Below are 12,249 nucleotides of genomic sequence, written 5' to 3' on the forward strand. Positions count from 1 at the left end.
ACTACCGCTCTTGTCTGTCAGTCTGTATCCTGTTATCTCCAAGGCTATCTGGTATGTTGTATCTATCTGGCGTGGTCTCTGCACAGTTAACGCCGGTACGTGAGCCCGCGGTTGCTGCGGCACTCCAGTCGCCAGAACCACCGTGTGGTGTGTTCCAGGGCCATCGCAGACACGGTAGCCCCGTCGTGTCAGTGAGCGAGCAGGGAGTTCCTGTGTGGACCTCTGCTTTCTGTTCCAGTTTCCACAACACGAATTACACTTACTGCCCGTCTGGGGATGAATATGTTTTTTCAAATGCTCATGGTGAACAATTTTTCTTCTTCCATTTTGTTGGTCTTTGAGAATTAAGAATGTGATGTCTAAGAAGCCTTTTCCAGGTGTTTTTTTATACTTAAGTAACTCAACAGCATGCACCTTGAGTTTCTAGTTTGTCCTTTGCTTCTCAAAGCAGCTGCTGCTGGAGCTGTTTGTGCCTCAGTGGTCCTGCTGGGCTACAGAGTGTGTTGAGACACAGCGTGGTACGTGTAGGGCCGGAGCTGTTTCCATAGTTGTCTGGCTATATCCTTGCGTACAGCTCATGGTTCTGTTCTTTGCATCCGTGGGGAGCTCAATTAGCTGGTTTCGAGTTGCTATCAAGGAGGGCCATGCTGGTCAAGCAGCTTTTTAAAAGAACCGGGATGCTTTCAGTACGCAATTCACATGCTAGAAGGGTGAAGGACTCTTCAGACTCTACAGGTGGCCCCAAGGCCATGTGGCATTTGAGGTGGCGGATGCGGGATCTCAGCAGGAACATCCCAGCCCTGACAGAGCTTCTCGCGGGTGGATCCACAGAGCAGCGGGACGTCGGCCAGACACGGAGCGGGCGGCAGGGCTCACAGGGTGCCGCGGCCACCCCTGCGCAGAGGTTTAGTTGAGGATCTGGAGTTTTCCATACCAGATTCTGGCTTTTAATCAACATCCCCTCCATATGTGTTTTGTTTATTTTTAGATACACACACATATATACATATATGCTTGCCTTATGTATGTTTGGAAGTGTGCTTCATGGACTCTGGCTGATCCAGCGCAGTCTCTCTTGTGATTCCTCACACAAGGTGTCAATTTGTTATGGAAATTGTGTATTTTGTGCCGACATTTTTGGTTTCTAGGTCTCAAAGCCTGGAATTATCGTGGTGAGGAATGAGACGGGCGTGTTCAGCAGTGAGGTTGACTGGTACCCGCAGACTCTGGCTTTATCTTGCACTGGCGTCTCCAGAGCAGCTTCCTCCGTGTTGCAAACGGGGGTTCCTCTGGTGCGTTGGATGCTGCTGAAGAGCAGAGGACAGGAGCAGGCACAGGCTGGAGCTGCGGGGAGGGAGCGGGGCGGGGCGTGTTCTGTGCCGGGGAGCGGGCGGCGTGAGGTGACCGCGGTGGCTCTGCAGTGGCAGTAGGCGCCGGTGCGTGCAGATGAACGCGTTCATTCCCAAGTGCGTTGAGAGCTCGTTGGTTCAGATCAGTGTACTGCAGTCAGCAGTGGGGCGTGTGTGTTTATGTGAAACCTGCTGCTTGGCCGAACTGAGCTGTGAGCGGGGAAACCCCATTTGGTGAAAAGCACAGAATACAACTGTCACTTATCAAGAGGTAAATCTGAAGGAGCTGTTTGTGAAGCCTGAAGTGAGATGGCTGAATTATCTGGACACAGAAAAAGACGTGTAAATGCTTTCTGCAGGTACAAGGAAAGATGTTTATCCCAAGCCAGGAGGAGTGTGGAAAGCCCTGAAAATAAAACATTTCTGATATAAGTCCTCAAAAAGACATAACAGTTGATGAATGTGGTTGGAGTGCTTTAGTTTGACAGGATAGTCTCTATGAAAGGGAAAAAGCATACGTGGTGTTTACAGTGAGCATGTGAAACTTGCCACTTGCTCTTTTATTATTGAATTCTTATTTTGCCAAGTGCCAAATAGGGTCCAGAGGAGGGCCACAGGTGTGATCGAAGACGACCAGACTGGGAGGCCGCCACGTGAGGGAAGGGCCAGAGAAACGGGCTTGTGGAGACAAGCAAGGAGGGCTCGGGGAACACCTCGTCCCCATGGCCCAGTGTTTGAAGGGTGGCCACCAAGAGCACGGGCGCTCCCTTTCTTCAAGTGGAAAAGACGAGGGGCAACGCGTACAAGTCGCTCCCGGGGAGATTACCATGGGACACAGGAGGAAAATTTTCCCAATGAGAACCATCAGCCATTGGAACGATGGCCCCGGGGAAGGGGGGCACTGGTACATCAGGACGGGGTGCGGGGCCAGCTTGTCCAGACTGGGCTTTTGCCAAGAAAGGTTGGACCAGGTGGTCCTTGAGGTCCCTTCTGACCTGGTATTCTTATTTTTATGAAGTACTTAGAAATTTACAGTAACTGACGTTGGAAGTCCTTTCTCATGTGCTGTGTTATAATAATACCCTAATGGTACTTTGACACTCATAGACAATGGATTTCCAAAGTCAAGGGATGTACATTTGGTTGCTCTAAGCTCTCTGGCTAAGCTGGATCAGTTTGCACAAGGGTAGGTGTTAAATCCAGGCAATGGATTTGGTAAAACAAATGGAAAAAGTAATGCAGGAAGTTTTTGAGGAGCAATGTGTTCTGTACTGCAAAACTAGTATGATGGCCTTCTGTGGTTTTTGTTACTATTATTTTTAAATGAGTCGCAAGGACAGAAAATTATCAGTGAGTCTGCACTGACATACACTCTCAGAAATGATTGTAAAAAATACCTTTCCAAATGGTAGCTAAAGAGCTCCTAGCTTGCATTTGGAGACAAGAAACATAGCACTAATCAATGTTAGCTTGATGAAGAAAGATACTTTGCTTGCCTGTTTGAGTTAAATGCAACATGAACTGTACTGGCCAGTGATGGATAAAATACACACAATCAAAGTTAATATTCCCCCTGTTTGTGTTCTGCAGGTCACCACACTATTTACATTGGGGTCCACGTGCCGAAGAGCTATAGGAGAAGGCGGCGTCACAGGAGACGACCCGGGCACAAAGAAAAGAAAGAGAAAATCTCTGAGAACTACTCGGACAAATCAGACGTAGAAAACGCGGATGAGACGAGCAGCAGCATCCTTAAACCTCTCAGTAAGTACGGGTGTCGCGTGTCGCTCACCACAGAGCTCTGTTGTCTTGTGATGTGCTCCTGATCTGGTGATGGGGACGCTGGATCGACAGAAACAGGCAGCTCGTGTTGCAGGGTCAGGGCCGCGGAGCTGCTCTGGCTTGGAAGAGGCACAGGCTGGCAGACATTTCATCCCCCGTATCGCCCGGGTTTGCTCCTGAGTTAATGCCAGCCAGGAACAGGCCACGTTTTAACAGGAAGTTGATGGTGTGTGTAGAAAGATAGCGAAGAAACACAAAGACTTTCTGGAAATCAAGCACCCTGTGGTTTCAGCTACAACAGAAACAGCCTCACGGGAGCAGGGTGGTGAGAAGCACCAACCCACTGCTATAGGCTGCGGCAAATATACCCACTTGGGATTTGGCTTCATTGTATCAGTAACTTCTGGTGCTAATAAGACTTTTCCCATCAGCAATCAATTACTTCCAAGTTTTGCAAACAAAAAAAAGGAATAAAATGTAGCATTACTTGGTGTTTCATTACCTGTAGGGGTTGAATATCTAAATTCAGTTAGGCAATGAGGTCTGGTTTGATGCCTTGTGCATATATTCCTACTGAAACTGTTACCCAGAGGAGGCAGATGTTACCTGAGCAGCTCTCCAGCAGCACGGTGGGGCACGGTCCTGCAGCCCCGCTCCCCTCGCTCCGTTCTGTTGCCCACGAGCTGGTGCTGAAAGCTGGGGGGTGGCTGCTTAAACACAAGTGGGGGAGACTGTGACAGCCTGCTAAAATGGGAACGTGCCAACACGGTTGGAATATGGGAGAACAGCCCAGCATATGACATGTAATAATTCAGATTATTAAGGCTAATTCCACACAGTTGGACTTGGAGTAATCAGCTTGTTTGTAAGTGGAGAAAACACTTCCTGTACTCGAGAGAGGAGCGAGCAGGAGCCCTACGACCTCATCTTCGGCTGAAGAAACAGGTGAATGTTTCACGTGCAGTTTGCTGCCGCGTAGTTGCCGCGTGTACAGACGGCGCCCCGGGATCGACCGCCGTGTCTGCAGGCCCTGCCGCCCTGGGCGGTGCAGCGGGTCCAGAGTGACTGCAGGCAGCAGCGGGTCACAGCGTCCGTTTGTGCTTCGTCGCTGGGGTTCTCGGAATGTGCCAAGGATGTTTTCTTGTCAGCGCTCAGAAACCAGGAGATAGTTTCACACTGAAAGACATCAATACCTGTCTTCAAGAACTCTAGGTATTTTATGTTTAATATTTGCATTTACGTCTCTGTCACCAGGTCTGTAGAAAAGTCCTGTTGGCATCGGGATGTATTGGTATCCTAGGGGAGTCGTTACCTTGGGCTAATTGTGCCCATGATTGAAAACACATTTTTCCATCAGGTTTTATCTTTTGCCTTTCGTTTTGTTCGTTGTTGTTTCTGTTTCGTGTCACTTGAAAAGAGTTAATGTTATTCTTTTTCCTCCGTTGTTCCTGCAGTTCAGTGTGTGCTCGTGTGCTCTGATCTGCATGTAAAAGTATGCAGTCTTTTCACTTCTCCCTGTCTGAGAATTTTCCCACAGTCTTCTCCACCCTGACCTCTTGGCACTTGGTATTTTTGGAATGAGTTCGCTTAAATACCACACAATATTCCAGGTGTCCCATGCAACAGCATTAATGCTTCATGGTATGCAACTTCTTCTGTATTGTTCACCGTCTCAGGTCTCCAGATACCTTACCAGGGCCTTGCAGGGACTTGCTGCTTTGCTCTGGTGGCCAGATCTTTTTACGAGCTGGCAGTTAATTTAGAACACTGTGAGGGATCGGAGTGGTTCAGATTACTGTCTTGAATTTCCAAACATTAAATTACATGTTGCCTCATCTCCCCAGGTTTTTTCCCTTTTGAAACCCCTGTCTTCATATCTTACCTGAATGATTTGTTTTCTGTTCTTTTCTGGGCTTCCCAACAACCCTTTTCCTCTAGTCCCGCACATGCGGTAGTGCCAGACTTCCTTCAGAAATTCCTGGCAGTCTGCTTTTGCCATTCTCCGGCTTTTTAAATGGCTCCATTTCCATTTGGTTCTCTGCTGGCCGGTGTGTGCGGTGAAGGCGGTTCTGGGGTGTACGTGGCCGGTGTGTGCGGTGAAGGCGGTTCTGGGGGGCGCGTGGCCGGTGTGTGCGGTGAAGGCGGTTCTGGGGGGCGCGTGGCCGGTGTGTGCGGTGAAGGCGGTTCTGGGGTGTGCGTGGCCGGTGTGTGCGGTGAAGGCGGTTCTGGGGTGTACGTGGCCGGTGTGTGCGGTGAAGGCGGTTCTGGGGTGTACGTGGCCGGTGTGTGCGGTGAAGGCGGTTCTGGGGTGTACGTGGCCGGTGTGTGCGGTGAAGGCGGTTCTGGGGTGTACGTGGCCGGTGTGTGCGGTGAAGGCGGTTCTGGGGGGCGCGTGGCCGGTGTGTGCGGTGAAGGCGGTTCTGGGGGGCGCGTGGCCCGTGTGTGCGGTGAAGGCGGTTCTGGGGGGCGCGTGGCCGGTGTGTGCGGTGAAGGCGGTTCTGGGGGGCGCGTGGCCGGTGTGTGCGGTGAAGGCGGTTCTGGGGTGTACGTGGCCGGTGTGTGCGGTGAAGGCGGTTCTGGGGGGCGCGTGGCCGGTGTGTGCGGTGAAGGCGGTTCTGGGGTGTGCGTGGCCGGTGTGTGCGGTGAAGGCGGTTCTGGGGTGTACGTGGCCGGTGTGTGCGGTGAAGGCGGTTCTGGGGGGCGCGTGGCCGGTGTGTGCGGTGAAGGCGGTTCTGGGGGGCGCGTGGCCGGTGTGTGCGGTGAAGGCGGTTCTGGGGTGTACGTGGCCGGTGTGTGCGGTGAAGGCGGTTCTGGGGGGCGCGTGGCCGGTGTGTGCGGTGAAGGCGGTTCTGGGGGGGTGTACGTGGCCGGTGTGTGCGGTGAAGGCGGTTCTGGGGGGGCGCGTGGCCGGTGTGTGCGGTGAAGGCGGTTCTGGGGGGCGCGTGGCCGGTGTGTGCGGTGAAGGCGGTTCTGGGGGGCGCGTGGCCGGTGTGTGCGGTGAAGGCGGTTCTGGGGGGCGCGTGGCCGGTGTGTGCGGTGAAGGCGGTTCTGGGGGGCGCGTGGCCGGTGTGTGCGGTGAAGGCGGTTCTGGGGTGTACGTGGCCGGTGTGTGCGGTGAAGGCGGTTCTGGGGGGCGCGTGGCCGGTGTGTGCGGTGAAGGCGGTTCTGGGGGGGTGTACGTGGCCGGTGTGTGCGGTGAAGGCGGTTCTGGGGGGGCGCGTGGCCGGTGTGTGCGGTGAAGGCGGTTCTGGGGGGCGCGTGGCCGGTGTGTGCGGTGAAGGCGGTTCTGGGGGACGCGTGGCCGGTGTGTGCGGTGAAGGCGGTTCTGGGGGGCGCGTGGCCGGTGTGTGCGGTGAAGGCAGTTCTGGGGGGCGCGTGGCCGGTGTGTGCGGTGAAGGCGGTTCTGGGGGGCGCGTGGCCGGTGTGTGCGCTGTATCCAGCTGCTGTTCACTCTGGTGCGGCCAGTGTGTCTGAGAGAAGAGCGGCTCCCCTGGCACGGGGAACAGCCTACCTTTCCTGCTTCACTTTGCTGCAGGAAAACTCAGTACAACCTGTTGCTTCTTAATTTGAAGCTGTTGATGGTAATTGAGTTAGGGTAACGTGGCTAAAGTTCAGTTTCAAAAGAACAGTAAGAGTATTAGAGAGAAAGAATGGGGGAGTTTTGTTAAGCAGTTTTAATGGGGTTGAGACAAAGCTAAACCAAAATATTTTACTTACCTTCCAGAGACCTGTCAGAAGAGAGTGTGTGACGTGAGCTGAAATACCTCTTAGGACTTAGGCCTGTGGTTTGGTAGAGCGGGACAGGGTGAAGACGTTTGCTGTGGAGCAGGGAGCGGGTTGTCAAACGGAGCAAACGTGGCTGGGAAGGAGGGAGTGCTGGATCTTGATTTTCTTCTTGGAATGGAGGAGAAAAACAGAAACTGAGCACGAAGTGAAACACAGAGCGTGGGGAGAGCAAGACCTGAGTGTCGAGCCTTATTCTGGCATGCCTGCGGTCGTTTTGCTCCGCTGGACGGTGGCGCGGGACTGCATCTGTCAGAGCGGGGCGTGGGGACGCGCTGTCTGCCTCGCGCAGCTCAGCACCCTTCTCGTGAGGGGGCCCAAGAATAGGAGGGCGCGGGTGTTGCTGACCCAGGATTAAGGGCTGTCGGGACAGCTGCGTTAATGACCTTTGCTTAGCACCGCTTTGCGTGGCGCCGCCTGCGACCAGGGGCCGCGCTCACCGCTGAAGAGGTGCCGGATCCACGCACGGATGTGCCAGAGGCTGAGGTTTGGTGGACACCGTGAATATAACGTGTGGGGCACTTTCCAGTGAGGCTTTGGAGAAGGCAATAGATGTATCGAAGACGATAAATGAAGTGCTGTTCGTGTAGCTGTTGATGGGATGAAGGAACTGAACTGAAAGACATTTCAGTCATTTCCTTAGAACTGGAAGACTTTGATAAGTACTGTTTTTTTTAAACCGTGTTTTAAAGTAAGCAAAACCCAATTTTAAATGAAGAAAGCCCAAAACATCTTGAGGAAATGTACAATGTGCCTTATTCTATACAATCCAGAATTTCTGTTGCTTCTTCTCTTTGGCTGGTTGCAATTAGGAACTCGGCCAAGTATTAGACACTGTCAGTTCAGCTTGTATATAATCCACAGTTTATTTCATCGTCACATATAAGGACAAGCATATAAAGTTTGATTTGCAAAATTTTTAGTCATGTAATTGTTCAAGTAGTTCCTAGAAGTTTGGGAAACTACTTGATTGTCCCTGTTATACTGAGAACTTTGTTTTACTGAGTAGAAAGCTTAAGCTCCTTCTATTTCTTAATGTGTCCCTGAGGACTGTGAAGGCTAAACCTAGGTGTCTTAACTGAAGGTGGTTCCTCAGCTCCTTTGGTGAAAACTCTGCAGTCAGATTTCGACCCCATCTGGATTTGACTCACCAGCCCAAGCTGCCTGTCCCACAAGAAAGTAACCTGATGAAACATGTCTGTGGGTGCAGGCAAGACAGCAGACAGGGCTGTGAGCGCAAGCCTTGCCTCTGAAGGGTTTGTTCCGGTTCAACACTGACCTGGTTGTGCTTGTGGATTTGGGAATTGATGCAGTCTGGAAATGTCAACAGTGTTTTTCTAATCTGGGCCCAGTTCGGTCAAACAAGCCAAGCTCTGTGAGTTCATGAACAGCCTTCAGCTCTCCCACGTGGAGAGAGGTGTGGCAATCGAACCCGTACGGATGTGTTTTATCCCCAGTCGAGTGCTGCTGCGCAAGACGCCTCCTCCCGAAGTGCAGATGGGTGTCCGCTCATAGGCTGAGGAGGAGGCATCAGCGGTGCGTGAGGCCTGCGGGGCCCGCGTCTGCGCCCGGAGGACGAGCGGGGCCCGGCAGCCCTGTTCCCGGGCAGGGCTCCGGCACTGCTGCTTGCAGGCTGCTGGGAATCCGTGCTCCAGATGAAGCACCTTCTTTCTAAAGCACCTCCTTTAACCAGGCTGGTGCTGCTTTGCGCTTGTGACCAGTAAGAGGGAAGTGTTTTTTAGCAGTGGTTATTCTGCTCCATCCAGGAAGCTGGCAATCTAGTGGCTTGCTTTTTTTTTTTTTGAGGGATTACTGCATGACTAGTAAGTGGGCTTACCTGCCTTTTCTTACCTGTGTAAAACACACCTAAGGGTTGGAAAATCAAGTTTTATGCTGTCAGAACACTGCAGAAGGGGACGAGTAGCATATCGAGAGACAACGGGTAAAATGTGCTTTTCAGAGGGAATGCTTAGCGATTTCTGTAGTGCCCCTGGTGGGAGCATTGACCTGTTTGAATTTAGGCATATCCAGTTGGTCCGTGCTGGCTAATGCGTTCAGAGGGGTGAAGGAAGGACAGCCGGATGGAGCAGAGAGCTGGTGGAGGGAGGCCCGGGAGGTTCGTCAGCCAGCACGCACAGCGTCAGACCTGCGTCTGCCTTCTCAGGGCAGCTGCTCGCTTGTCTCGGTGTGAAGCGCAAGCTACTGTCTGCTCTTACTTCCAAGGGAGGGACAAGGAAGGCAGACAGAAGGTGGTTCTTCAGGACAAGCTGAGATCTGAACCCATTTCCCTCTTCTTCATTCCTCGTTACAGATGTGTGGAGATCTTCCCATCAGGAAGCACATCGCTGCTTCATCTGGGGAGGGTTTCTTGTTGTCTGATTGCCCTCCAAGTTAATTTGGCTCATGTCCCCGGCTCAAATTCTGGACTCTGTCTCTCGTGAGCACTGCGGTAGCAGGCAGCACGCAGACGTGCTGCTGATGAACACAGCCATACGAGGTGCCTGGGCTCCTGCAGAACCCGCGTGGGTTGTCCTTGTCCTGGCCCAGCTCTGTGCCCCTAGACGCACAGCATGTGTGGAACGTACATCTTAAGGAAGACTTGAGTCTCTGTTGTGGAACTCTGGTAGCGCTAGCTGGCGATAAACATCCTCAAACCTTGTTTCCAGGGAGTTAACCAGAGACATGGCTTTTGAATTTTTCTTTCTGCTTGAAATGCAGGGGTGGGAAGGCGTGGGCACGGCGCTCGTGTGCTCCGCGTCGGCGCGGCCGGCGCCCCTGTGCTGTGCTCGGCACGGCTTGGCGGAGCCGTGGGGCAGCCGCGGGCGCGGGGAGGAACGCGATAGCCAACTGTGCGGCAGCATCTCACGTTCTTGAGGTCTTTCTCCTCCGAATCAGAGTCACTTGGGCTGCCCGACTTCAGCCTCTGTGCGCGTTTCGTTTTTAACCTTACATGGAGGTGGGATTAAGAAGGAATTTACTTTGCAGGGACAGCAAGCTGCATGCTGCCGTGACTCTTCAGCTGTAAACACAGGATGTCTTCATCCTCATCCTTGCAGCAGCGTGGTTTTTGGAGGTGGGTTGGAGCCGGCGCCGTCGTGGCTGCAGCGCCTGTGGCGGGGCCGGGGAGCCGTGGTCCGGACGGCTCAGAGCGCGGCGCAGGCAGCGGCTGTCACCGCGGCATCCCTGACACGGGTTAGCATGCAGCTTCTAACAAGTCCAGCTTAAAACGCAGCTTTCTCTCACAAGCAAGTTCTGTGCAATCTGGGGCTAGGAAAGCTGGAACTTGAGCAGAATCCAGCTTAATTGAAGCCTGCTGTCACTTTGGGTATGTATGCTAAGGCTTGGCTGCTGAATACAGGCATTTCAGTAGTTCTCAGTAGGATGTTTTCTGTGCAGAGAGCTGTAATTATCTTTAAGAGACTGTCTGAACCTGACACGTCCTGTAACATCAGTTGGCACCAATTTCTTTGGAAAGTGATTAATCTATGCTTGGTTTATTGAGATGCCTAGGGATATAAAAGACTTTGTGGTGAGCAGTCTTGTAGCATGAATTCACCACGCTGATCGGTTTAGTGGAGGCTTTTTCATTTCCAATCCAAGTACAACAGTTTGTCGGTTCTGGTGGATGCAGGACACGCTGAAGGTGATGACATCAGTATCCTTAGTTTCCTTTACGTTATGGTTAGCTTTTTGCAAAACCAATAGGGTGCTTTTTTGGCCCTTTCAGGTTCTTCGGGTCTTCCAGTGGGGCTGTAAGTGCCCAGATAAGAGGGTGGTGCTGTGCGTGTACAGAGCATTTTCTAACATCTGTCTGTCCAGTATGTTGAGATGTACGTCTGCCCCTTTGCTCAATACGAGCGCTTCTGGACAGTTTGCCCACACGGGGCCTGAAGTAACGTTTCGCATCTACCATGTGAAAGGGAGCACTGAATTATGTGAATCAGTCTCGTAAATGCAGTAGGTGAAATGCCCAGAGCAAGTGTGGCAAGGGAGCAGGAGTCTGCCCTGGGACAGCCTGCCCTGCCTTTGCGTCCCGGGAGCGCCGCGTGTGAGCTGGGGAAGAGGGGAGGGCTCCGGAGCCAGGACGCGGCTCTGTTCGAAACCACCTGTGGAAAGAACAATCTGAGCCCACCGGCGTGGAAGCCCTTCCCTTTCTGGCTTTGACCGCGATCCGTCGGACACCTGCAGTGCGTGGCGGGTTCCTGCGGCGAGGCCCTGCGGCTCCGGCGGGTTCCTGCGGCGAGGCCCTGCGGCTCCGGTGGTTCCTGCGGCTTCGGTGGTTCCTGCGGCTCCGGCGGGTTCCCGCGGCGGGTTCCTGCAGCTCCGGCGGGTTCCCGCGGCGGGTTCCTGCAGCTCCGGCGGTTCCTGCGGCAGGGCCCTGCGGCTCCGGCGGGTTCCCGCGGCAGGTTCCCACGGCGGGTTCCTGCGGCTCCAGCGGGTTCCTGTGGCAGGGCTCCGCGGCTCCAGCACGCGCGGCCCGGTCTCGGAGCGGGAAGTGCGCTGCCTGGGGTCGCGGCAGCCCCGGCAGCCCCGGCACGGCCTCGGCCAGCGCACCCGCCTGCAGCCCGGGCCACGGGCTGCTGCCAGAGTACCTGTGCCCGCAGCGCGCACAGAGCTGCTCCTGCTTGTCCCACCGCTGAGCACCAGGTGCTTATTTGCTTTTACCTTTCTTAAACGCGTATTTGCGATCTCTTTGCCTGTTCTTAAACCGTCTTCCTACATCTCTGCAGTCTGATTTACTATGAGGTTTCTGGTATTGGGTCCCACCTCAGAGTCCCTGCCCTGCAGGAACAGATCCTGTATTGTGGAGAATGTCCCAATTGATTTCCAGTGAGGAGTGGAACTTGCCTGTCTGACTGTGGAACAGCCCATTCTTAATGAGATAGAATTAAATCAACAGGGATATTTAAACATGAGGTGTCTCTCCTGAAAGTTCATTAAACTAGTGGCTATAAATAGCGAGAGACAGCTACAGGATTGAAATAAATGTAGCTACTTAGCAGAGCAGATGCAGCAGGGTTGGAGGGCATGCCAAGAGCCCTCTTGCTATTAGTGTGGCTGCATTTTTCAGCAATCTAATTTCTTTTCTGGCTCTTAAAGACACGGGATGGGATTTTCCGAAAGCTTTTAGCTTCAGCTCAGCACACTAAGAGCAGCGACAGGCCAGTGTTGGAGCCTTTGGACGATGCTGGCAGCTGAACCCAGCTTCTTTTCCCCCATTAGTTGCTCCAGCCCTCGCTGGGGGACGGTGGTCTGGATGGTATCTCTCGTGGTGTTTGGGTTCCGTTCTGAGACCTGCAGACTCCCACTAAAGCACCTGGGTCGAATGAAGGCA

General features: G+C 53.3%; 1 protein-coding gene across 9 annotated transcripts in view; it reads left to right on the forward strand.

Moving 5' to 3' along the window:
* Positions 1-12,249, forward strand: part of SLC4A4 (solute carrier family 4 member 4) — a 195,317-nt gene that overhangs the window by 63,572 nt on the left and 119,496 nt on the right. For all 9 annotated transcript variants that reach the window (XM_065062877.1, XM_065062873.1, XM_065062875.1 and 6 more), the window contains one exon: positions 2,940-3,113. In XM_065062877.1, the coding sequence (XP_064918949.1) occupies positions 2,940-3,113 (174 nt within the window). The remainder of the gene's footprint in view (positions 1-2,939; positions 3,114-12,249) is intronic.

The sequence above is a fragment of the Columba livia genome, chromosome 4 (genome assembly GCF_036013475.1).
Source record: "Columba livia isolate bColLiv1 breed racing homer chromosome 4, bColLiv1.pat.W.v2, whole genome shotgun sequence".
NCBI lineage: Eukaryota > Metazoa > Chordata > Aves > Columbiformes > Columbidae > Columba > Columba livia.